The following is a 26,910-nucleotide window of genomic DNA, read 5'->3' as shown; positions in this document are numbered from 1 at the left end:
TGTTCTTGGTCTATCCATGTTTTTGTCCAACATGCCAATCAAATCTAGCCAATATTGTAGATGGAGAACTAGTATGTACTGAAGATGGGCAATTTCTCTGCGAAACCCAGAAGTTGACCCTAGCAGCCCTTCCAAGGCGATAGCTACCTCCTCCCAGTCCTGGTATGGACCTTGGTCCTTGGTCCTACATGTTCACAAACTGGACATGTCAGCACACCAAGGACAGAGCCATCTCTCAGAAGTAGCCTCCCAGTAGTCAACCTCACCATAGGTTGGTGGAAAAAGCCTCGTTAATTAAAATAGAAAACAGAACTGCCAAGAAGACTGGAATCCTTTGGGAAGCACATTCCTGATGGGCAAATTCTACAGAGCTGAATTTGAAATCTTCATGTTGCTTTAGAGCATGCAGTTAGAACAAGAGATCTTAGCTGTAGGATTCATGTCTTCACAAACTCCAGGGCAAGACTGCCTAATACAGCCTTTACTGCAGTAGAAATAGATGTGGCCCTCAAACCAGATAGGTTAATCCTCAGGTCAGGGCACCCCAACCCTGAGCAGCATTTAGAAGAGCGCTGGCAACATCCACATCCATTACTTCCCCTTCTGTGTTCCTCCAATACCAATGAATTCCCATTCAAATAACACATTCCTACTTTACATATGTCTTCACTGGGGTCTCAAAGTGTAAATGATTTCAGAGATATCATTCATTCATTCAACAAATATTTGCTGAGATCCTACTATGTATCAGGCACTGATCCGGGCAGACGGATACAGCAGTGAACAACGTTGACAAAAACTCCTGATCCCAAAGGGCTTACATTCCTTCTCTTTATTTTAACTTCTGCCATTCCGCCTCTTTAAGAGGGGGACATTATCACCTGGTGTACCTTGCTAGGTATTTAGCTCACAGCTGGCGCTCAACTAATGCTTACTTAATGAAATAGTCTTGCTAGCTCCATTTTTCTTAACTTGATTCACTTTTTATCCTATAGTAATCTGGCTTTGTCCCAACTACACCACTAAAACTCCTGTCCTGAAAATCACCCAGGCATGTGGAAACTGATAAAAGATAGAAGAAACACATAGTGGATGTTTAGTTATCATTTAGTTCTGGTTTGGTTATCAGGTATATTTTGGTTTAGACTATATTATTCTCCATCTATTCTGTCCATGTCAACACTTGGCCATGATAATGTTTTAGTTCGTAAAAATTACTAAGCTTTGTAACCCCCAGCAAGAAAGCAGTTGGACCAATAACGATTGGGCTCTGGATCTATTTGGTGGGTTTTACGAGCAAACAGGGCCCTGAGAGAGAAACCAGCCTCTCTGAAGGGAGGAGGGGTCAGTGAGGTGCTTGCTTTGCTCTGATGGCCGAGAGCTGGGCTGGGGCTGGGGCTGAGCTTTAGGCTGAAATGGACCCGCATCTTTCCTGTCTAGGGTTTTCTTAGAACCCCACCTGCCCCCTTCTACAACCCTTGGACAGGACCTAAGATGTGCTGGGAAAGGCTCACTCACACAGCATCCTCTGTAAGGCACAGCACTGCGGTGTCGGGGCGGGAGGGGGTGCTTTACATCTGTGCTCCCCTGTGACGGGGGCTGGGAATCTGGAGGACATGTTGTCACTTCACTCAACACACAGACTCCTCCTGTAAAAGAAACTTCCTGGCCTTGCACATTTGTTTTGAGAACCAGTAGCAGCAGGCAAAAACTTCTTATAATGCTAGACCGGAGAGGCCCATTTCAACCTTTACTACAAGACCCTGCAGCACCTAAGAGTCACACACCCCTTCCCTCTTGCAGCAACTTCCAGATCCCCCCTCTCCGGGATGCTTCTCCTTCTCAATCTCCTTAATGACATCTTCCTCACCGTCACTCCCACAAATAGTACTGGGCAGGAATCCACCCTCTCCCTGGTTAAGGTCCTTGGCAGTTTCATCTTATATGAGATGGCTCTCAAAACGCTCAGCACTTCAGCCCAAATCGGCAGCAGCCCACAGGGTTCTCCTTTTAGGACATCCCCCCAAATCTCAAAGTGGTAAGTCTAAAACTACACCCTTCCTCTTTCTCCCCTGTCCTAAAACCTGTACTCTGTGTTACCTGACTAGATGAACTGCCTTCCTTTCATCAACTGCCCTCTTCCTCCTGCTTCCAAACTAATCAACGACAAAATCTCTGCTGACTCTACTCCAGGAACAAGCACCTTCCTTCTACTGCCTTAGTCAGTCCTTATTCCTTATGTGGTCAACCAGCCTGAAGTCTCTTTATCTACACTTCTCTTCTGGCTATTGATACTTGCTTCCTTGTCCCGGAAGCATGCAGACATCTGTCATTTCTCCATACTAGACTACAACTTCCTTGGATACACAGACCTTGTCCTTTTTTTTTTTTGGTCCTATTATCCCCTTGGTAACATTGTGCTTTGCACATAATAAATGTTCAATTAATGGACTTTGTCAATTGAAAATGGATTATCTTAAAGTGATGGTACTTATTCCTTTAAAGAACAGCTCATCAGATAATGAATTAAATATTTACCCTAACCTCTTCCCAGCCCAAATGAAGCTGTTCTATATGCACACAGACCAAATGCACAGACACACACACGGTGTGCCCTTAGCAGCCTGGAAGTCAATCTTCAAGCAAACACAAAGAGAGGCTCTATCTTCCAAATAATTCAAACATAAATTGGTTAATGCTTCTCGTTTCTGGTCTTCCTTGAGGGAAATGACACAATGCTGAGTAGCAAATGAGAAATTACTTTGCAAATCTATCCCCTCCAAAGGCCACCAAACAAGGGTCATACAACTTTCTGCCTCACCTTTTGATCCCACTGCAATGACTTAGTGTGGTAATTATATTACAAAGCCATTACTCAATGAAATGAAAATGGCAAAACAATTTACATGCTTGTCTTAAAAAGATGCTGTTAGAATGCAATTAAAGTGAAATTGCAATGGCAAAATAATTGAAATGTGGGACTGGAAGGCACAGTTGTGGGACTGTAATAGAAAAGAGCAAATCTGACTCCATATTAGATCTGTTCCTTTGACTTTAACCATGTGCTCTGTTTCCCAGGCTTAGTCTTGCTGGCTCTGCACCTTCTGTAAAAGGATGTTGCCTGTAGCCTGAAATATAGGACAGCCTATTCTCAAGGCTCTGACCTTTAAGGATATTAAAATTTTTCCATTCATATAAAGTTGCAGAATAGAAAATAATGTTCGTTTTGTTGGAGGTTTACAGGGACACTATGATCTGACCCACGTGGACAGCGGCAAGAACAAAAGATTCCTACACTTAGAAATACATCTCCACAGACACCAAGAAGTTTGCAACAACCAAGCATACCCACTTCCTTTTCTAGTATAAAAGGAGCCTGAATTCTGACTTGGGGAAGATGGTTCTCCAGAACATTAGTCTGCCAGCTTCTGGGTCTGCCAGCTTTCTGAGTAAAGTCACTATTCTTTGCTCTAACACCTCATCTCCTGATTTATTGGCCTACCGTGTGGCGAGCAGAATGAGTCTGTACTCAGTAAGGACAATTAAAATGCTTCTGTGGGGGACTCACAACATGAAGTGAAACGGCACACTCCTGGGGACACATTTTTAATTCACTAAAGCAGGCATCGTTTATGGAGGGATGAAAATATCCATGCTCAGCTGTCCCACAGCATTATCTACACTGGTGTATGCCACCTAGGGGTGTGTAACATCATCAGGGTTTACGGGTTTATGGGACAGACTGATAAGAGCATCACGTGTAACACTGCGCTTCCATTCAGCACCGAGAAGATGAAGGCACGAGGGTAAGCTTAGCTCAGGTCTTTCTGAAATGATTCCAATACAAAAGCTAGGCGCATGACATGAAAAGACTGTTATTCTAAATTTAAGCCTGCAATTATTAAATGTCTGTGGAGATGCATTTCTAAGGCTCTATCTTCTTAAAACATGCTACTGATATATTTCGTTAGCAAAATCTTGATAAGTATTTTGATGCCCAGGCTTACAGTGGGAATTCTTGCTCACCAAAGGAAAAAAACAAAAACAAAATACAGTGCTACATATGAAAGCGATTTGCCTAAACGACTGATCTGACCAATAACTGAGGACTCTCCTCGGAACCGTGTTCTGCATTTTGATGGTTGAACACGCAAATGAGTCTACTAGCAAAAAGCACACACTCTCTGCCCCCTGGCCCCTCCCCTTCGCCCCTCCCTTGGACCCATGTCTTCTAGTTAGGCAATGAAAGAAGCAAATGCTAGGAGTGGGTCATATAAAAGAAACAAGGGTTAAAGGAATAAGCTGTCAATTCTTCTCTCATGCATGTTTCTCTCTTGTGTTGTCACAGAGCAGATTAGTAGATGGTATTTAATTGTTTTTTATGCATCAATGATGATAGCATTACTGAGTAAGAGTTATTCACTAAACGACAAAAGAGCTGTACACTTCTGTTTGTCAAGCTTTAGCTTTAAAAAGTCCCTTGGAAATAGAGATGCCAATATTTTTTCTCTCTTTCACAGACTGTGAAACACAGAAAGATTTAATATGCACACAAACATATTCTCTGAGGTAAGCTCAGCCGAAGGGGTTTGGAAAGCCTACCAAGTGTTTGCCATGGGCCTTAAGTTTCTGGGATAGCCTGCCGTGTTCATGGTTCTTGGCCTTCCGATCTTCCCTCCCACAGGGAGGTAAGTGGGGGTGTTAACTACAGCTTTGCAACAACATGAACCTTCAGTGCATGGTAACTGTAACACAAAAATCAAACCTGCTCTCCAGATATTTAATAGAGAGGTCATGTTATTTTAACACATATAATTTAAATACTAATATGATTTGAAGTAGATTTTTAAGTCCTCTGAGGAGAGGAAGTTTTGCCAGTGTAGGCATAAAGGCACAAACTTTGAAAAAGAAAAAGTCATTTAGAGAAACTTCTACAAATAAGGGTAGTTGAAAAAAACAAGGAAGCAAACATACACACAGATTACAGAAAAAATAAAAATCGGCAGGATCCCAAAAGTATTTAAACCATAGTATTATACTTAAAATTTGAAATCTGGAATTTGAAATCACATTTGTCAGAGCTTTGTAGAATTAACCTCTGTAATTAGACAAGTATCAGACAAGTTTCATGTCATGGCTTTATTAACTTCCAAGGGCCTATCTTTGGAAGTAAACAAAGGAGAAATAAATGCAACGTTCTAATAGTGTAAGTTAAAATGTACTGCTCTAAGTTACTTTAAAATGCATAAAAATAAAAGTGGGATAGATGAATAGATAGATGGTTAGGTGATAAAGAAATCGAGTAAACGTTAACTAAAGAACCTGGGTGCTGGGTGTATATGGCATCACTGTACCATTTTTTGATTCCTTTGCATGTTTAAAATTGTTCAAGTGTTGGGAAAAATGCAGGGCTTCACATGGAAAGTACTTATTCTACATGTTAACAGTGTTCGACAAATAAAGCAGTTTCCGAATGCATCTCTGACGTGTCACACTCACCCAGCCACCCGGATCCGGAGTCTGGTATGCACAGGTCTGTCTCAGCGCTGGGCAACACGAAGCCCACGACAAACACCTCCACGCCGTCCGCCATCAGGGCCATGCCCAGGACAAAGAAAAGGGTCCACTGAAAGCGGCCGTGGCCACACTCTTGGATTATCAGCTCATACTGCTGGGCTAGTTCTTCCTCGTCAGCTCTCCTCTCGGACTCCAGCTCCCGGCGGTCCTTGTACTCATCACCCTTGGGCTGCCCCACTGACACGATGCTGTCTTTCCCTTGGTTCATGCTGGGGATGCCCTGATACTCCCCTTCGTAGATTTCATCATCTTCGTCGTGACCCTCAGTAGCTTCACTGGAGCCTTCGTCATCGTTGGCCTCCCCATTATAGGTTTCTCCCGGTGGGTAATAGTCATCTTCCTCTTCCTCGTCCTGGAACCGACTATAGGACCTCTGGGTGTATTCGTCCTGGGCCCGGTCCACTGCTTGATTCACTTTCTTTACCGTCTGTTTCTTCACCTCTCTGGCAATGTCCTTGGCACCCTTCATCAGGGAAGTCCTATCCTTGTAGGAGTCTTCCATCTTATCTCAACAGATTGGCCAATGAGAAGACGGGAATTTTTCACAGCCTCAGGTCAGTGGTTCAGTCGTGACAGCATCATCCACTTTGGGTTCAAAACGGAACTGCAAGAGAAGACAAAGCACAGGAGAGATCTATTACTTCCTTCTATGTCTTTTCCATCATCTATTTCTTGGTCTCATTTCACTCGCCCCACAGACTAAGACACAGAATTAGCTTTTCCTTTCTTTTGAGCACACTGCTGGTTCTCTGCTCAAGTGTGATCAGCACTTGGAGTACCTAGGGTTTTTGCTATTATTATTGTTTTGTTTTTAAGGAACTCTGTCTCCTGGGTAACTTTGCATAGAATACACAAGCACTCCCCTGAAGATACAATGAGACACGTTGCATCTTTATAAGTACAGCCAACATATTTCAAAAGTGCTAGAAACATAGACCTTGACTGAGAAAAACAGTATTGCTCACAGATACGTACACACTCTGCAAAGGCAAACCCAGAATAACAGAAGAATCCTGCTGACCTCATTTCCCCACAATGAAGAAAACAAAGCAAGCAAGCACCGCTATATGCAAGGCTATCAAATCATACACAAGCACACCTCATTTTACTGCATTCCACTTTACTGCACCTTGCAGATACTGCAATTTTAACAAGTTGAAGATTTGTGGCAACCCTGGGTCCAGCAAGTTTATTGATGTCATTTTTGCAAAAACATTTGCTCATTTTGTTTCCCTGTCATATTTTGGAAATTCTTGTAATATTTAAAATGTTTCCATTATTATCATATTTGTTACATGATCTGTGATCAGTGATCTTTGATGTAACTACTATGACTTGCTGAAGGCTCAGATAGATAATTGTTAGCAATTTTTTAGCAATAAAGTATTTTTTAATTAAGGTACTATACTTTTTTTTTTAGATATAAAGCTACTGCACACTTAACTAACTACAGTATAGTGTAAATATAACTTTAATAAGCACTGGGAAACCAAAAATTTGGGTGACTTGGTTTATTGCAATATTCACTTTATTGCAGTGGTCTGGAACCCAACCTGCAATATCTCTGAAGTATGTTGTAAATATTTATAAAATACACTTCCGTCTACCTTCCTTGTATCTCCTTCCAATAAATAATAAGAGACTCACGCGGCACCCAAAGCTGACAGTGAGTATTTTCCCCTAGTACGGCAGTCATATCCATAGAAATTGGCAGTGTTCATCAAATGATTTCACAGACACTTTGGATAATCACTGAATTATAACATGGGGCTTGTCCAGTGATGGGGGTGCCCCTTCAGAAACCACCCACAGGCCAGCAGAGACAGGTCAGCCACATGCAGTGTCCCTTCACAACTGACCCTGTAAGAACCCCAGGCTTTGTCCCTGCCTTCTCCATCTCTAGACACTCCCCAACACACACTCCCTCCCTTGACTCCTCTGACTGCCACTCCAGTTAGCTGCTGTCCTGGAGACCGAGTCAGCAGCCTCCCATGACCCATCACTAGGTTTTCTTTCTCACGGGTAGCCCCTTATGTCTTGACTTACTACACTCTGGCTGACTTCTTTCACTTGTCCACTGGGCTGTCTCCTCCGGTGGCCCAAGTAAGGAGTCAGGCCACCTTGTACATAGATGACATGAAGGTGAAAAAATCATTCTCCCCCCATCATTAATTCCCCAAGCCCTGCACTGCAGCAGCATCCCAAACACTGGTTTATGTAAAGGTCAATTCTACTTCGTTCTTTTGCACTCAGAGTAAAACACTTGTAAGCAGCTATTATAAACATATACTAAAACTGCTCGTTCAGACATCACAAACAAACCCAGCAATAAAGACAATAGGATGTTTGTTTATAAACGAACTGTACATCATTACCATGGAAAACCAACAAATGCCCAGTGGGCAGAACAGAAGCACGGCCCTGCTCAGGCCTGTGTTTTAGAAAATGACAAAATGAAATGAAAACAAACACGATTACAAGGCTTTCGGTGGAATGTCTTGATGAAGGGTGTTTCTGTTTGTTCTTCTTCTCCTTTCTTTTTTGGAGAGCTGAGGGATCCAGAGGAGAGTTAGATGGGAAGGCAGCAAGAAGTGATTGAGGATGGAGCGCTCAGAAAGTTAAGAAGGAGGCAGGAAAAGAGAGAAGGGAAGAAGGGACAATAATGGATAAGTGATGCTGCAGATGGAGAGATGTTCCCTAGTTTAAAAATGAAAAGTGAAATTAAAACATTTCACACAATAAATAAAGCCAACTCCTCTACTACCCAGAAGTTGATGATCACATCAGACACTGCACACCAGCTGCTGCTTGGGCACAACAGCACACAAACGCCCTTAAAGGGGATCCAAAGACTGGAGAGCGAGGACAGGCCCTGAACCACTGTAACACGCCGCCGCGAACCGTGCCTGTTGGCAACGGGAAGCTTCTGCGGTTGCTCTTCCTAAGAAACAGTAACTAAACTGACTGCGTTTGGCTTTCCTGCTTTTGTTCCTGGCTGCAGTCTCATCACGTGCTTCAAGGGCTCACACCCCCTCAAATGGTCCTTGAGTGGGAGCCATCTCTATGACAGAAAGCAGGACTGGTGTCCTAGAAAATGGATGACTCTAACTCCCTAAGTGATCTAATCACATGCGCAATGAAAACAATTTTTTAAAAAATTTACAATTAAACGGTTTGTTTTTGGAAAAAAAAAAAATGCTTCTTGTACAAGTCTCTTTGACTCTGAGGCAAAACAAAGACCATGTGTACGTAAGTTCTTCAGGTTCCTCAGGCCAAAAGTGAGGCTCCACTTGATTTTCAGATCTTAATGGAAGAGACTGGGTCTTATAGTTTGCAGTCTCACTAAAACAAAGAAGATTTTTCAGTGCTTTTGCATAAACAAGGACAAATATGAATACTTATTAAAAAATTCTGTTTAAATCCAGATGTTTGTAGATGATGCCACGGGGGAAACTCGGTGAAGGGCAGGTGTAGGGCATCTCTCTCTATTACTTCTTACAACTGCATGTGAATCTAGGGCCCCAAAACAAAATGATAAACAAAAAATAAGCTTGTACCATCTACACTATGCAATCTTGGAAAATGCGCAAGATGTTTGGCTAGTGCACTGGAAGGTTATTCAGGGGGCAGAGTTGTATTCTACGGATATTTCCCTTTCTGGTAAGTGGAAAAATGCAAAAAGCTAGGCTCATCCCAAAGGTCACCAGGAAGATGGCAGACCGGGATCTGTGTCAGAAGGCCACACTTGCATGTGAAGCAGCAGCTCGCAGGTGTGGCCCGTGCACCAGGCGTGGCCCACGAGGACATCCATGCAGGCTGCTTCTCACATTAAAATCAGTGTCTGCAAACACCGTTCCTCCATTTGGGATGAATCACCTGTTAACACCACGTACACGTGCCAAACACTGATTTAATGAAAATTGGGCTGAATGAGTGCTTACTCTGTGCCAAGCATTGTGCTAAGAACTTTGTACACACTCTTGTATTCTTTTATTTAATCCTTACTCAATCCTACGAAACAGATATTATAGGGCCCATTTTACAGGTGAGAAAATTGAGGCTTAGCAAGATTAAATAAGTAGCCCAAGGTAACAAAGCTTGTCAAAGGCAGTGCTGAGACTCAAGCTCAGAGGTTTGACCCCAGAGGCCTACCCCTTCTCCCCAACCGCCTCACACCGTGCGCCCCTGAGGTCTTAGTAAATGCAGCAGCGTTCTTCCTAGTCGTTCCAGTAACTTGTCTATCCCATATAAAAATGGTTTCATAGCCTCTTTGCTAATCATCCTATAGGTTCTGAAACAAGAATTACTGTGATAAGTTTCACCAGTGATGGGCTTTCTATGGATAATAACCTTAATATATGGTCTTGTTTGTTCAGATAAGCTAGCCCAAGATGTTGGTTCAACTTCAAAAGATAATATAATCGTGCTAAATAAGATGCCAGCAGGCCAGGAGGGCAGGAAAGAAAACAGCAATGAAGCTCTTACCCTCAGAGAAGCTGCCCCTTCTTTATTCAGGCCAGTACCTCGCCAGGAAATAAGGACGATGATGTACCTTACACTGTGCTGAAGATTAGATGAGACGGTGTTCACACTGTGTCCAGGACAGAATTTGACACACATTAAGTGTTTTTAACTTGGGTTCCCCAGACAGAGGCTGTGATGAGGAGTTGGGTGTGAATCATTTATTGCAGACAAGCTGGTAAGGGAGTGGGAGAAGCAGGGTGGAGTGGGAAGGGGACAATCGATGCAGGGCTGCAATTTTGGGCAGTATCCTGGGGGGGCAAGCTTCAGCTTGAATCTGCAGAGTAATTCAGGAATGTTGTGTCTCAGAGTTCTTCCCACTCAAGGCAAAAATGCTGGGCTTTCCTGCTCCCACACCTGCCCACTGTTGGCTAAGCGCCCCCCGGCCCCGGGGCAAGGATGGACACAGGCGCTTCCAGCTCGCTGCATCAAAGGCAAAGTGCTTCCAGTAGCTCAAAGGTGGGCCTCTGAAGAGATACAGGTGCTGGCTGATGGACGCAAAGACACACTGAAGCCAGGAGGAGAGCTCCAAGACAATGAAAGGAATCCGAGAGTATTTGGTCAGAATATTAACAGTATCTCCTACAATTAGCATTTAATAAATGCTTGCTTAGATGCCCTGCTAATGATGCTAAGTGGCAGGACCCACAGGTAATTAAAAACTACATTTAAAAAAATAAATTTTTTAAACTTTTTTTTAACAGGGGGAGAGGTAATTTAGGTTTTATTTATTATTTATTTTTTCAAACAGAGATACTGGGGATTGAACCCAGGACCTTGTGCATGCTAGGCACACATGCTACCACTGAGCCCAAAAACTACATTTACAGAAGCAGCTGTTACAAATGAATAATATTTACAGGAAAGCTTATCTGATACATTAATGACAGGCACAGTCACTGTGTGTGACAATCATTTTGCACAAATAATAGCTCACACACATAAATGAGCGTTATTCTGGTAAAAAAAAAAAAAAAGAGTTTTAGTTTTCTTTCTTTGACAGTTCATGCCAAATAGCACATAGCCCCGACCACCAACTATTTCAAAACCATCCTACACATGTTCCCAGGATGCACAGACTCCACGCACTCAAACATGTTCTCCAGTCTCCCCACACTGGGCCCAAACCTGCAGTCCTTTCTTTGCTTTTCTTCCCTCATCACCACCATGACAAAAGATCGCAGCACCACAGCAAAAGATCTTGGGGAGCTCCTCCTCCCCCATACTTTCTAGAATCCTCTGGATGCTGGACAAGTCCCTCATTTTAGTAACTCTATTCAGGCACCTTTAAAGCCACAGTGCACTCAGAGCAGTGACAGCAATAGTAACAGCTCACCTGTCAGGTGCACCACGTGTTAAGGACTTCAGAAGTATTATCACACAACAGCAATCCTCACAACAGTCATATATGGTAGGAACTCTTACACCCCCATTTTACAGATGGGGAAACTGAAACCCGCCCAAGAATTCAAACCCAGACTAATGCTACTCCAGAGCCCAACCACTTATCCAATATATATATCACGTCTTAGTGGAAATGGGAGCCTGTGATGGAAACAGAGGTCTGAAGCAGCAGAGCTGCAACAGAAGACAGCCCCCACCTCCCACGTCTAGATATATACATGCTGATCTCTGGTGTGTTGGCATCTGGGGGTGGGGCATATTAGATAACAATCCTCTTCCCCTCTTAAATTTGGATCAAATGGAGACATTCAACACAGCAGACAAATAGTGATCACCTGCTGCTGATGGAGAACTGAGCTGACACTTCATCCCTAAAGTCACGCCTTCTCCCCAGGTGGTCCAGGACGCTGGACTGAGCAGGGCTCCTTCGGGGGTGGGGTGTTTGGGGAGCTTCCCAGCGCTGCAGGCCTGCAGAGACAGCACCTCCCACAGGGCTGATGCCCACAGGCCAAGGTCATCCCCTCAGTTCCCCAGAGAAATCGCTCCTTCTTTCCTGGGGAGGAGGGAGGGTACCTATGGGCGGGGGGGAGGGGTGTTGTAAGCTGTTTGTCCCACATCTGTCTCTCCTGGGGAGCACTGGACATTCCTGTACCTGAGTGGAAACCCGAGAAGTGGGGAGTAGCGTTTCACGTTAGCTCTGTGCTGTATGATAACAGAGCGCACCAGCCACCCTGATAAGGGCCGTGTCACTTTCCATCTCTTACGGACATAAGACCAACCACATGTTGGATTAGTGCAATGCCACAAAATATTAAAATATTAAAAAGACATGGACATGAACATCTGAAAGTTGCCATAAGTTCTGATATATTTGAGGGATACTATAATGCATCACTCCAAACTAATAAACATTTTAATTTATGATGAATGTCAGAAAGAAAGGCAATATTTACTATTCATAACCACCCACACTGCAAGTAGGGCTGATTATAAACAACCAGATACTTCTTCATTAAGGCCATCTCATGTATGTCTGAAAATGGTGATTTTTTTTTAAAGGCTCAAAATCAATTTTATCGAGGAATAAATTAAATTCAATAAAATACTCTGTTTTTTTCATGATTAAAAGAGCATAGTTCAAGAGATTTGGTGCAGTATACCATCTAGATTATGAATATGCTTATTCTAGAAGAAATGTTTGTTGAAAGGCTTATTCAGCACAGGTTTGGAACCTCTGGGGTTTATATAAACTGTCCAAAAAAAGATCAGCATGCTGAGCTCTGGACTTTAATGGTCTGGAGCCAGGCTCTGGAGACAGCAGGAAGATTAGAAGATGGGCATGGCCTTGTAGGAGCTCTAAATACTATGTAAAAACATCCACATCGCTACTTTATATAGCCTAACCTTGTGAAATAGTAATGAGAGTTGAAGGTGATCAGCATTAAAATGCAGAATCCCGTAACTGCAGTGAGACAGCATTCTGAAAAGAAGCTTTGGGGAAAGAGGAGAATGCATTTTGAGATGAAGGAATAGATACTGATGCATCATCCCAGCCTGCTCAAATCTTTGACAGCAGACTTTGGTCATTTAAGGATGCCTCTGGCCCTCCAACCTCTGAACTGAAGTGTAAGTATGTGTAAATTACCATTCTTCAAGGGGCAGTTCAAAGCCACCTCTTTCATGAAGTGATCTCCTTTCACTATTGCTCAGTCTCTCACCTCCTCCCTGTTATGCATAGTTGGTCCTGTCCTGACATTCAATCATGTCTTCCCTTTTGGTTAAGTGCCATTGTCTTCCCTCTTGGAGTGGAACCTCCTTGAAAATAGGAACCCAGTAAAATGAAAGAGTATAAAGCAATGTTATTAAATGAGGACATAAGCACTGTATGGGGCTGACTCTCTGGTTTCCCCCTTTCTCCAGGAGGGAGCTGTCTGATCAGCACGTCCCCAGTGTGCATTCTGCAACATGTGGCTCTACTCCATGCACTGAAAGGAAAAAGATCTATGGTCAAATCAGTTGGGAAGTTTCTATCTCATATTTTATAGATCCTTCTCTAGGAGAGCCACAGTGCAGCTTGTTATAAAGAACCTTGTTTAAATATGTTACCCAACTATTCCCCAAACTTTCCTAATAATAGCATGCCCCAACCCTCAACATGACACCGATAAGCAGTCTTCATTATACACTATGGGAAACACTGTGTTATGATAAATGCCAAGATCCTTTCTAAGGTCTCTGTTATAAAATACCATAAACTCACTAATTAGAATTAATTGAGAAAAGCAGGATGAAAAACAAAGTCTACATTAAGATAATATTTCTAAAATGAAACACAGTATTTCTTTCAAGCCTATCAAAAATTGAAATTAAGTTTTTAAAAAGGAATCTTCTATGATTTTTAAACAAACTGGCTACAAAAATTAAGGGTATTTAGCACATCTGCATATTTTAAAGGAATAAGTCATTCAAAGAGCCAGGAAATGTTAAGTATGTTAGCATTCCTTTAATGCAATTTTGAAACAATAAATTTGCTCTATGAGGAACAGCTCTCCTAAGCCAGGATAAACTGTCCTCAACAGTTGTCTAAATCTCTACAAATTCCACATTATTGAAATCTAAAGGCCTTACCCAAACAACAAACCTGCTTATATATATATATATGAACTTTTCTGAAGGTCCTAGACCTCCTGGTAGAAAGAATATTCTCAAATGAGTCAAAGTAAGCAACAGTCTTTTGAGGAAGTATCTGAATTCAATTTAGTACAGCAATATTCATTCTGCTTACAAAACCAAAACATGATTAAGAAATAACTGGAAAATTCAGAAAATCACAAAAAATAAAATAAAATCATATGTATTTCTACCACCCAGAGATCCTCACTTCCAATCTTTAGGCTACACAGATGCTTGAGCTTATGATTAATTTAGATCTTACTGTATATTTGGATGTAAAGCCCTTCTCAGGTTACTCTGTCATCTCTAACTCTTCAGGTGTGAATATGCCCATTCACTGGATTAGCAGTCTAACTCAGATAGTGCAGGACTTCATTCCATGTTTAGTGAGCATATTTTCTATAGCAGTGGTTCTCAAAGTGCAGTCTGTGGATCCCCAGGGAACCCCCAAAACCATTTAAGGAAACTGTGAGGTCAAAATAATTTTCGTAACAATTGAGAGATGTTATCTAACTTTTTCACTTTCATTTTTTCCTGAGAGTATATAGCAGCATCTCCCAAAGGCAACATGATATGTGGTGACATCTCTGATGCTCTGATGGTTAATGGATTGTGCGCTTGTCGTTTCTTGTGTTTTAAAAGTTTTAGTTGGTAAATATCAATAGATACAACTTATAAAAATGAAAGCTCTTTTTGTCCATAATAATGTTTAAGAGTGAAAAGAGAGTCCTGAGGCCAGATCAACAACTCAGAACTACTGTATTTCTTCTAATCCATTTTAGTTTCATTGTTTAATGTTTAGTTCTGGAATTTCTTTTTGTTATATGGTGTGAGGAAGGGACTTTTAAAAATGAATAATCAGGGGGAGGGATAAATTAGGAGTTTGGAATTGGCAGATGCAAAATACTATTTACAGAATAGATAAACAACAAAGTCCTACTGTATAGCACAGAGAACTATATTCAATAGCTTTTATAACCTATAATGAAAAAGAATATGAGACAGAATATATATATATATATAACTGAATCACTTTGCTCTACACCTGAAATTAACACAATTTTGTAAATCGACTATACTTCAATTTTAAAAAATGAATGACCAAATATCTCAGAAACATTTATTAAAATGCCCCTTTTACTTTATAAAGACAAAATTCCTATATGTATTAGTATCTCTCCAGTTTTTAATTCTGCTCCATTGGTAGTTTATCTACTGTTGCCCTCATACCATTTGGACCATTTGGCTTTAATTTTTATCGCTTTGTTAAAAGTTTAATATCTATCAGTAAATGGACCCTTCATGACTCATTCTTGGCAAATATTTATTTGTATTTCATCTACTTTCTCCTCCAAATGAACTTTAGAATTAGTCATTTTTGAAGAAAATTTTCATTAGAATTTTCACTGGAATTGTACTAAGTTTGTAAATTAATTTCAAGGTAATTAAAAGTCTTAAAATATGTTTCTTTCTGTTTATTCAAGTCTTTTATGTAACTGAAACTTGGGCATTTTCTTCTTATTGTGCCAGTTATTTAATGCACAAGATGCATATACACACACATAAACATATACAGTTGAATTTTTAAAATTCATTTATTTATCTGTTCATTGGTTTCTCAGTCTGGCCACACACTTCAGTTTCTGTCAGATCATTTGGTGGGCCAGCAAGTGTGCTGTCTCCTCCACTAAAACATCAGCCTCAGTGGGAAACAAATCCACTGCATTTCAATCGTGGAGCAGAGCAGATGAGCTGCAGGTGGTGGGTCAGATTTGCTTGAGAAGGATTCAGAAAGGGAAGGCTCTGAACCCTGCTGATAGTCCTAACTCAGCTTTCCCAGCGCCACCCTTCTGTAGACCTGGGTGCTTTTCCCGCAAGTGTTACAAGGAGCAACTCTGCAGGGGAATTGGCAAGCGGACTAGGGTGTCTGCAGGGGAGCCCAGGAAGGGTGCAGTGCTCCTGGATTCCTGTCCCCAAGTAGCTACCAGGATCCTATCACCCCGAAACCAGATATCTGAGGAGCATCAAAACAATCTGCACTAAGCATAATCAGTTACAAAACTGTCATACACAATCCCTACTCTTATATAACTGGGAAACATTCGCTTCCATTAAATGATGAAAGACATTCTGGCAGGTGACTTCCCTGGCATAACCCAGGGCCATCAGATCTGAAAGGGACCATCTGTGATTGTGGTAATAAGCACTCAGAGTGAATGTGGTCAGTTCTACTTCTTTCACCAGGACAAATACATCATGCGAGGGAAACTCAAACACAAACATAGCCAGGAACTGAATTTCTTCCTGGAAGCACATGGGTTAACACAAAGGCTCTCCAGGGCAGGGAAGTGCAGGACAAAATAGACTTCCCTCAACAAGTCTGCTTATCTCCTCTGGGATTAAAAGGAGACCCAAAAAGAGCCAATCATTCATTCAACAAGTATTTTTTATGCCTCTATTTTATGCCTGTCACTCTTTGAGGAGCTAAAAATAAGAGACTGAACAAAACACACAAAGTCCCTGACTGTATGGAGTTTTCTTTCCAGTGAGGAGCCAGATAACAAAACAAACAAATACATACTTGCATGCAGTGGTGAGTGCTACAAATAAAAACAAAGCAAGGTAAGGGGTGAGGGCAGCCCTGTCCCACGGAACTCCCTCTGATGATGAAGATGTTCTGTATCTGCGCTGCCCAACACAACTAGGGTGAAAATTCACATCTGAGTCACTAGGGCTGGCTAGCAGCTGTCGCACAGGACAATATGGGCTTAGAGAGTGCGGCAGGGGCTGCTAGTCTAGGAGTGGCCCGGGTGGGAGCCTCTGAGCAGAGGAAATCTGAATAGAAGCCTAAGGCCAAGGTATAAGCCATGCTGCTTGCCAGGGGCTCAGAGCCTTACAGACACACAGACCTGTAACAGCAAAGGCCTCAGGTGGAAGATGGCAAGGAGACCAGGTGCTGAGCAGAGCTGGGAGGAGTGACACGAGAAGCTGGGGACAGATCAAGGCTTTGAGGCCAGGGAAGGAGCCTCAGGCTTTACTCTAAGTGGGATGGGTCTAGAGCAGAGGATCTAGAAGAATGTAGCTTAATAAAGCCCTGTTTACCTGAACACTGGAAATGTCTCTTTTCTTTTACTGTATCTCATTAGCCCTGTTCTTTCACATCTGTTGTCATCTTTATTCTGACTACAATCAGCTGATAATGAATATGACAACTTCAAAATAAAGGCAGCATTTATTAAATGTCTTTAAAGATGGGTTTGAGGAAGGAGGACAGCTGGAAGAAAAGTCCCTCAGGGCAGACAGAGCAATCAAAGAGAAAAACCCAGGTCTTAGATGTTCCCAGTAGGTGCAGAATAAGGACCTGTGATCATATATCCCTCTCCACGTTCACTCAATCTCTCATCAGAGCTATTACAAAATGAAACGAGTTTCAGTTTCCTCTGCTTGTCCATCACTGGAATTAGAAGAAAAAGAAATAGGCTTGGGCAATTTATAAATTAGTCATATCTTGCATATTTTAAATTTGGCTACAGAGCCAATCAAATACTTACGTTGGCTAATTATTTAGACCCAAAGATGGAAAACTAAGAGTCACTTAATCCATATTCCATCTCAGTGGAACAAATACTTGCTCATTCCTGACTTTATATAGAAACTCCACCACATCCCTTGAGCAAACAGGTGTCCTTGGCATATTAGAATGACCTAAATGATTAGACATAAACAGTGATCTTGTTGGCGTCAAACACATATCTGGCTTCCAATACTGCTTTTGCGACACTAAGCATGTTATCTATGGTCTCTAATCCCCAACTGCATTATCTGTAAAATGGGAAATAAAAGTGCTTTTGGGAGGATTAAACAAAATCACAACAAAAGGCAACACTTGGCACATGGTAGTTTACCTGAAATTAAATAAAAGAATGTCATTTATAAATATAATTCATCATCCAGCAGCAACAATGCTTGCAATTTCCTGTTTTGAAAAGAAAAACGACCATTAAAAGTAGGTTGGCTGTGCTCTTCTCCAGCCAGCAGCACAGGCTGGGGCCTCAGGACATGGCAGAAGCCGTTTCAGAAAAGACTCACCCTGGGAGTTTACAGTTGTTGCTGAGATACACACGGAGGTTTAGCTGCAAGGAAAGCTCCAAGAAGAATGATCACTGGTCAGCTTGTCTTCTCTGGGCAAGCCAGGCAATGTGATTAGCATACTTGCAGGAATGTAATGCAATTTAACAGCAAGTTGGTCTCATTCATATTACATTAATAACAGCAAAACACTGTCTCCTGGACTTCAGTTAACCCCCTTGGATGTCACTAGGAGGAGGGAACAGACATCCCCCCACCACCACTCCACAGGCTTGCACTGTTCTCCCCTTAATGCCTGGAAATGACGTGTGTGCTCTTTCTGCTTTCCCCATTTTACTTAGTAAACATTTCATTTGCCAGGTTCCTAGGATATGGCTACAAAAGCAGCAGCCTTTGTTTACTTCAGCACTTCCCTCCGAGCTTGTGATAAAACCCCCAGAGCATTACCCCCACAGGACGCTCTACTCCTTGTTCTATTGCTTGATGCCTCCAGAAGTGGGGAACGACACTCCCTCCCCGCCTCCACCAGCGCTCTGTGGGTAAATGCAGGTGCGGCTTTGAGAGCAGGTGTCTCAGTGGTGCTCGAGTTCCCGCAGCGTGATCCCTGAAGCAAGAGGACTGGAGGGTTCATCGACTCCGTGTTCCACATTCTGCCCAGGGTTCTCTTGGTACGAGATACTTCTGCATGGTCAAGACAGCCTCGGAGAATGGGTGCTCTCGCCTCTTTTCCAACAAAACCTGCTCCTTTACTGTCATTGGGGAAAAGACCTGCTCAACTAATCTTGCGACATATCAATAAATGGCTAAGGAGTTCCTGAAGTACTCCTCCCTTCTTTGAGGTACTTCTCTTCGAATGCCTTAGTCCAAGGAACTGCATAAACTGTGGAATTTCAAGCTCAGTAACCGGGGGGGTGGGGGTGGGATAAATCAGACACTGGGAGACAGGAGTATTTCTTGACTTAATCCTCCCAAGTGGCTACTGAATATTCTACAAACGTAGAAGAACAGATCTGGGCCCAAAGAAATAGTCACAAGTGAAGTCAGAATTCATCTATCCACCCATCAGACTACTAGTTCTTTAAAGAAAGAGTCTGTGTTTTGGTTCCTCTCATATTCTTGGTGCCTAAGGCAATACTGGACACTCACTCAGATCTAGATAAAAAAGAGTCAGTGAAGGAACTTATCATTCAAAAGGCCATTAAAGAAATAACTCCTGGGCCATGGTAACATTAATCTAGTACATTTTTTTTAAGTGTACTCAGTTACAATGTGCCAATTTCTAGTGTACAGCATAATGTTTCAGTTAGTACATATTTATGAGTGCCTGCGGCACACAGAAGCTGAGGGGTGGCAGAATGTGGTAGGAGAGGGGAGACATGTGAGACCCGTGAGGAGGAGGTGTAGCCTCTTCCTTCTGAAGCAGTCCTCTGCTGGGACTCCAACCTGTTCCAAAAAGCTGGAATCCACGGCATGCTGTGGGGCATGTTGTCCACACAAAGGACCAGGACAGAAGGAGGAGGGAAGGACCATTCCACTAGTCTGTTAGAAGGCAGAGTGTGGACTCTTATAGTGGATTACATTTTGTTTTTTTCTGATAGATTTTTTTTTTTAATTGAAGTATAGTTGCTTGACAATGTTGTGTTAGTTTCAGGTGTACAGCAAACTGATTTAGTTTATACACACACACACACACACACACACACACACACATATATATATTCTTTTTCAGGTTCTTTTCCATTATATGTTATTACAAGATACTAAATATTGTTCCCTGTGCTATACAGTAGGTCCTTGTTGCTTATCTATTTTATATATAGTAGTTTGTATCTACTAATTCCAAATTCCTAATTTATACCCCCCCCCTTTCCTTTTTGGTAACCACAGTTTGTTTTCTATGTCTCTGAGTCTATTTCTGTTTTGTAAATAAGTTCATTTGTATCATTTTTTAGATTTCACATATAAGTGATATATGATATTTGTCTTTCTCTGACTTACTTCATTTAGTATGATCATCTCTAGATCCATCCATGTTGCTGCAGATGGCATTTTTATGGCTGAGTAATATTCCATTGTGTATATATATATTCCATTGTGCATATATATGGAATGTATTTTAAAGCAATGTCAGTAAGTGTGTGAACCAGACTTTGAAAGACTCATAATGAAAGTGACAAGTGACTTGACTTTAACAGAGTATTTGGGATATCTGGGCTCTGAGGACCAGCCCAATACATCTGGAAGGAAACATACAAATAAATGCATTAAGTGAATCATTTTTCTTCTAAGTGGAAATGGTTTCATCTGTTCTAAATCGAATTTTTTATATAACTGAGAGCTTTTTGTCCTAATGATTTAAAAGATCCTACAAGGTTTCTAAATATAAGCAGAATCAATCAGGCTCATCTGCTCCCTTCACCCCTCCCCAAAGTTTCCTCACTTGGTGCTTAATATGGAAACTTCAATACAGGCACATTCAACTCCCAGCCCTTACCTTCAGGAAGATGCATTTTGACCTGAAATCTGTCTAGTAGAGCAACGTTTATAAAGTAATTTCACATACATTATCTCATTTGATCCTTGTTTATACTTAAGAGTGGATTCTACAGATAAAGAAATTGAAGATGAGGGAGATATAGGGGCTGGCCTGGAGTCACAAAGAGCCAGTTCCAATGTAAAGCCAACTCTAAGCTTCTGGCTCTGAATCCTGTTCTTTTAGCTGTAAAGCCACACTGAACTTCCAACACTCATGACCTTAGCACTGTTACGGCAAGCAGGCAAACTGTGCCTGCTTTCTCATGTGTTTCATCCCATCCTGGCTTCCCAAATTCAGTGTTCAATTTCTCTATAAAATGCATATAAGGAGGCAAACTGAGATCAACAGAGTTCCAAGTTGATGTTGGGGCTGGCAGGTTCCTAGGCTGGCTTGCACCCCATAGCTCACTTCTGCACACCAGCCTGAGCCCGGTGACCCATCAGCACAAGGTACTACAAGTCAGAGGCCATGAGACTAGTCTTGACTGTCCAGTCCCAAATGTTACCTCCACAAACCCTGATGCTCTGCTGAATTAGATTAATGGCGCCACCAGGAACATGCCTTTGTTTGAGAGAATACCCTGCCTACTAACCTTACCTGTAAGCACAGCAATTCCACCCAAGTGCATTCCTGTTGGTTCTGTACTGCCAAGGATATTCATGCCCACATCCCGCAGTCACAGAGGATGCCTACGAGTGATATTCCGTGCCCTTGACTTCAAGCAGAGGGGACTTTTGTGACACTCATGCTAGAAAATGTTTCACTATTTGGTAGAGAGACACCACTTAGACTTGTTAGGTGATTAAAAATACTGTGGGTGGTTGTTCCTCCAAATAACAGTTGGTAAATGCAAAAAATTCCTAATTATTATTCTATTTCTATGGAAAATCAGAGCTGACTTAAGTCATTGTGTCTTGAAATATCTTTTCTGGGCACAAACCATTGTGTTGGTTTCCTAATACAATACATCTGAAATAGAGACAATCCTAGGGACTCCACTGAAAAGACTGAGGCTAATAAACAAGTTCAGAAGTATATTAGTTTCCTGGGGCTGTCAGAACAAAGTCCTGCAAACTAAGTGGCCTAAGACAACAGAAATTGATTATCTCACAATTCTGGAGGCTAAACGTGTGAAATCAAGGTGTCAGCAAGGCCATGCTTCCTCTCAAATCTGTAGGAGAGAATTGCTCCCTGCCTCTTCCTAGCTTTTCATGGTGGCCAGCAATCCTTGGCTCGTAGCTGCATCACTCCAATCTCTGCCCCTGTCACATGGTGTTCTCCTTGTGCGTCTGTGTCCAAATTTCCCTCAGCCCTATTAGGGTCTACCCTGATGACCTTCACTTGATTACATCTGTAAAGACCCCATTTCCAAACAAGGTTACATTCACACACAGCTAGTACAGCTTTGGGCTTCAACATATCTTTTGGGGGGATGCACAATAGAACTCACATTCTATTAGAAAACTGACTGTATATGAAATGAACCCGTATTTGAATATACTTAAGCTTGAAAACAAAAGATGGTCTTTTATGTCCTAAAAGGTTGAATGATTTTAAGGTTACCCAATGAAAATAAATTTTTCAAGCTGCAGGATACAAAATCAATATACAGAAATCAGTTGCATTTCTATATACTAACAATGAAATAGCAGAAGGGAAATTAAGGAAACAATTCCATTCACCATCACTCCAAAAAGAGTAAAGTACCTAGGAATAAACCTACCTAAGGAGGCAAAGGACCTGTACTCCAAAAACTATAAGACAGTGATGAAAGAAATTGAAGACAACACAAACAGATGGAAAAATATACCATGTTCTTGGATTTGAAGAATCAATATTCTTAAATGGCCATACAACCCAAGTCAATATACAGATTCAATGCAATCCCTATCAAATTACCAATGACATTTTTTCAGAGAGCTAGAACAAAAAAATGTTAAAATTTGTGTGTAAACACAAAAGACCCGGAATAGCCGAAACAGTCTTGAAAAAGGAGAGTGGAGCTGGGGGAAATCATGCTCCTTGATCTCAGACTATTCTACAAAGGTACAGTAATCAAAACAGTATGGTACTGGCACAAAAACAGACACATGGGTCAATGGAACAGGATAGAAAGTTCAGAAATAAACCCATGCACTTATGGTCACTTAATCTACAAGAAAGGAGGCAAGAATATACAATGGAGAAAAGACAGTCTCTTCAATAAGTGGTGCTGGGAAAACTGGACAGCTACCTGTAAAAGAATGAAATTAGAGCATTCTCTAACACCATATACAAAAATAAAGTCAAAATAGATTAAAGACTTAAATGTAAGACCAGATACTATAAAACTCTTAGAGGAAAACACAGGCAGAACACTCTTTGACATAAATCAAAGCAATATTTTTTTTCAAACCAGCTCCTGGAGCAATGGAAATAAAAACAAAAATAAACAAATGAGACCTAATTGAACTTAAGAGCTTTTGCACAGCTAAGGATACCATCAGCAAAACAAAAAGATAACCTACAGAATGGGAGAAAATATTTGCAAATAATGCAACTGACTTGGGACTAATTTCCAAAATATACCAACAGCTCATACAGCTTAATATAAAAAAAAAACAAACAAGCAACCCAATCAGAAAATGGGCAGAAGATCTAAATAGACATCTCTCTAAAGAAGACATCCAGATGGTCAACAAGCACATGAAAAGATGCTCAACATCACTAATTGTTAGAGAAATCCAAATCAAAATTACAATGAAGTATCACCTCACACCAGTCAGAATGGCCATCATTAAAAAGTCCACAAATGACAAATGCTGGAGAGAGTGTGGAGAAAAGGTAACTCTCCTACACTGTTGGTAAGAATGTAGTTTCACGCAGCCGTTATGGAAAACACTATGGAGATTTCTAAAAAAAACCAAAAATAGACTTACCATCTGATCCAGCAATCCCACTCGTGGACATATATCCAGAGGAAAATATAATTTGAACAGACACATGTACCCCAATGTTCACAGCAGCACTATTTACAATAGCCAAGACATGGAAACAACCTAAATGTCCACTGACAGATAAAGAAGATGTGGAACATATATACAATGGAATACTACTCAGCTACCAAAAGGAATAAAATAATGCCATTTGCAGCAACATGGATGGATGTGGAGGTTGTCATTCTAAGTGAAGTAAGACAGAAAGAGAAAGAAAAATACCATATGATATTGCTTATATGTGGAATCTAAAAAAAAAAAAGACACAATTGAACTTATTTACAAACAGAAACAGTCTCACAGACATAGAGAACAGCCTTATGATTATTAGGGGTAAATGGGATGTGAAGGGATAAACTGGGAGTTAGAAATTTGCACCTCCTGAGGAGGGACAGAAATGTTAGCTATTTTGATTGTGGTGGTGGTTTCATAGCTGTATATATCTATCAAAATTCATCAAATTTTATATCTGAAATGTGTTGCTTACTGTACAGAAATTATACTATAATAAAGTTGTTTTAAAAAAAACAAAATTATTTTAGCCAAGACATGAAAGCAATCTAAGTGTCCATTGACAGATGAATGGATAAAGAAGATGTAGTGTGTGTGTGCCTATATGTGTATAGACACACAGTGAAATACTGCTCAACTATAAAAAAGAATGAGATAATGCCATCTGCAGCAACATGGACGGACCTGGAGATTATCATACTAAGTGAAGTAAGTTAGACAGAGAAAAACAAATACCATATGATATCACTTATATGTGGAATCTAAAAAAAATGACAAGTGAATTTATTTACAAAAGAGAAATAGACTCACAGACATAAAAAACAAACTTACAGTCACCAAAGGGGAAAGGGGGTGGGGGAGGGATAAATTAGGATTTTGGGATTAGCAGATACACACTACCATATGTAAAATAGATAAACAAGTTCCTACTATATATCACAGGGAACTATATTAAGTATCTTGTAATAAACCATAATGAAAAGAAAATGAAAAAGAATATATATATATATATGTGTATAACTGGATCACTTTGCTGTACACCAAAAACTAACACATTGTAAATTAACTACACTTAAGTTAAAAAAATAAATTCATATCATGTCATATTCAGACAAAAAAGATTTTTCCTCTATAGAATATAGATATATAATTTTTATAGAACAGAAAGATTCTTCCCCCTTTAATACAGTGATGCACAGAATTTCAAGAACCCCTGTGCTTAGAAATATATTTAAATATTTCTTTAGAGCAAGTTCTGTAAATGTTGCCAAAGTGTCTCACTTGCTGAACTGGAGACTCTCTGCTCCCATACTGCTATCAGTGCCTCTCACTGTGACTCTTCCCAGTTTCTTTTTCTCAGTCCCTCTCTTCATGTCCTCCTCTATCCCCACATAGGGGACATCACTCCCTTTTAACTGACCACCTTTTAGAACAGAAGTTATTTTAGCATTTTCACATTATTGCTTAGTTGTATGTCTTTGTTATTACTTTTTAAAAAGCACATTTTTTTATTGAAGTACAGTCAGTTTACAATGTATTAATTTCTGGTGTACAGCATAGTGATTCAGTTTTATATATATATTCAGTTATATATATATATATATATATATATATATAATTATAAAATATATATATTCCTTTTCATATTCTTTTTCATTATAGGCTATTACAAGATATTGAATATAGTTCCCTGTGCTGTGTAGGACCTTGTTGTTTATCTATTTTATACATAGTAGTGTGTACCTACAAATCTCGAACTCCTGATTTATCCCTCCAACCCTTCCCTTTTCCCTGCTGGTAACTAAAGTTTGTTTTTTATGTCTGTGAGTCTGTTTCTGTTTTATAAATTTGTATCATTTTTTTAGATTTCCACATATAAGTGATATCATATGGTATTTTTCTTTTTCTTTCTGTAAAAAGCAAGTTTTTTTTTTAATGCTTTCTAAATTCTTTTAAAAAGATCCTCAAGTTGCTTTCACATCACATGATTTGCTGTTGATTCCCTACCCTCTGCCAATTATGGGTCAGTGGCCTTAAAAAAAGTTCCCTATGCCCAGTATAGACAAACACTTTCAAAAAAGAATCCTGTAAAACAAATATCTTCAGCATTTGCCTACTGTGTTGCATAGACTAAATATAAGTGATCTTTTCTTGAAATGTGGTTTTTGAATATTTAGGTATAATGTAAAGTTTAAAAGGATCTGTAGATATTTTACTGATTCAATAATTCAATATTATTTTTAAATGGTTGATCTTAACAAAACACTGTAAAAAAGTAGTTTTTTTGGGAAAATTGCTCCTTTATCGGTCTTTAAATACTCCTCATATATCTTATGTAACCAATTCTTAACCACCAAATACAATATCAAATGAAAATGCCATTAAAAATAATCTGAAAACTATAAGGCATTATTTGTATGTTACATCTACACTACATATGTGCAAAATCTGACATTTGTGCCAGCTCATTATTTTATGGCAGTATTCCTAAGAGTGTTCAGTGGGTCAGAGAAATATTAATAGGTGTTATTGTATATTAGACATATACAATTCACAAAAGCAACAATGTCTCATTGTTGGAATTCAGCAAAAAGTTTAGTCTTCACATTTTGCAACACCCGGTTGCTCTTGAGTTAGAATATTTCAAAATTTGTTACTGATGTCATTTTGAGATCACTTACTGATTTTCTTAAGAAGCCTAACATTCAAAGTATCTATTTTTCCATTGGCTTACTTGGTCATTTTTGGCAGTATTTAATCTTTTTGTGTTCTCATTTTTGTGGTCTACTTTAACCCAGGGTGTAGCATACTTCTTGAAGTTCTACTGGTGATCTGTGAATACATTCATTCTTTTAACATTCTGCAGATATTCCCTGCCTTTCTGCTGTGTGTCAGGCACTATTCTAGGCACTCGGGATGCAACAGTGACAAGCAAGATCCCTGCCTTGAGGAATTTTCATGCTAGTATGCGGAGAAGCACTTAAACATACTAAAACAAGTCACATAGTTTATTGGAACATAATCTATGTTATGAAAAATAAAGAGTAAGGTAAGGGGGATTGAGAATGGGGAGGGAGTAGGTTGCAGTGTTAATTAGGGAATTTGGAGTTGGCCTTATTGAGA

The 26,910-nt window shown here is 40.5% G+C and overlaps 1 protein-coding gene across 1 annotated transcript in view; it reads right to left on the bottom strand.

Annotated features, from left to right (window-relative positions):
* Positions 1–26,910, bottom strand: part of SV2C (synaptic vesicle glycoprotein 2C) — a 196,281-nt gene that overhangs the window by 144,420 nt on the left and 24,951 nt on the right. Inside the window, exon 2 of the mRNA XM_031446878.2 lies at positions 5,500–6,181. Within this exon, the coding sequence (XP_031302738.2) occupies positions 5,500–6,079 (580 nt within the window). The 5' untranslated portion in view covers positions 6,080–6,181. The remainder of the gene's footprint in view (positions 1–5,499; positions 6,182–26,910) is intronic.

Source organism: Camelus dromedarius, chromosome 3, assembly GCF_036321535.1.
Source record: "Camelus dromedarius isolate mCamDro1 chromosome 3, mCamDro1.pat, whole genome shotgun sequence".
Classification (NCBI taxonomy): Eukaryota; Metazoa; Chordata; class Mammalia; order Artiodactyla; family Camelidae; genus Camelus; species Camelus dromedarius.
Note: the sequence above shows the minus strand (reverse complement) of the source record. Positions and strands in the feature narration are given on the sequence as shown.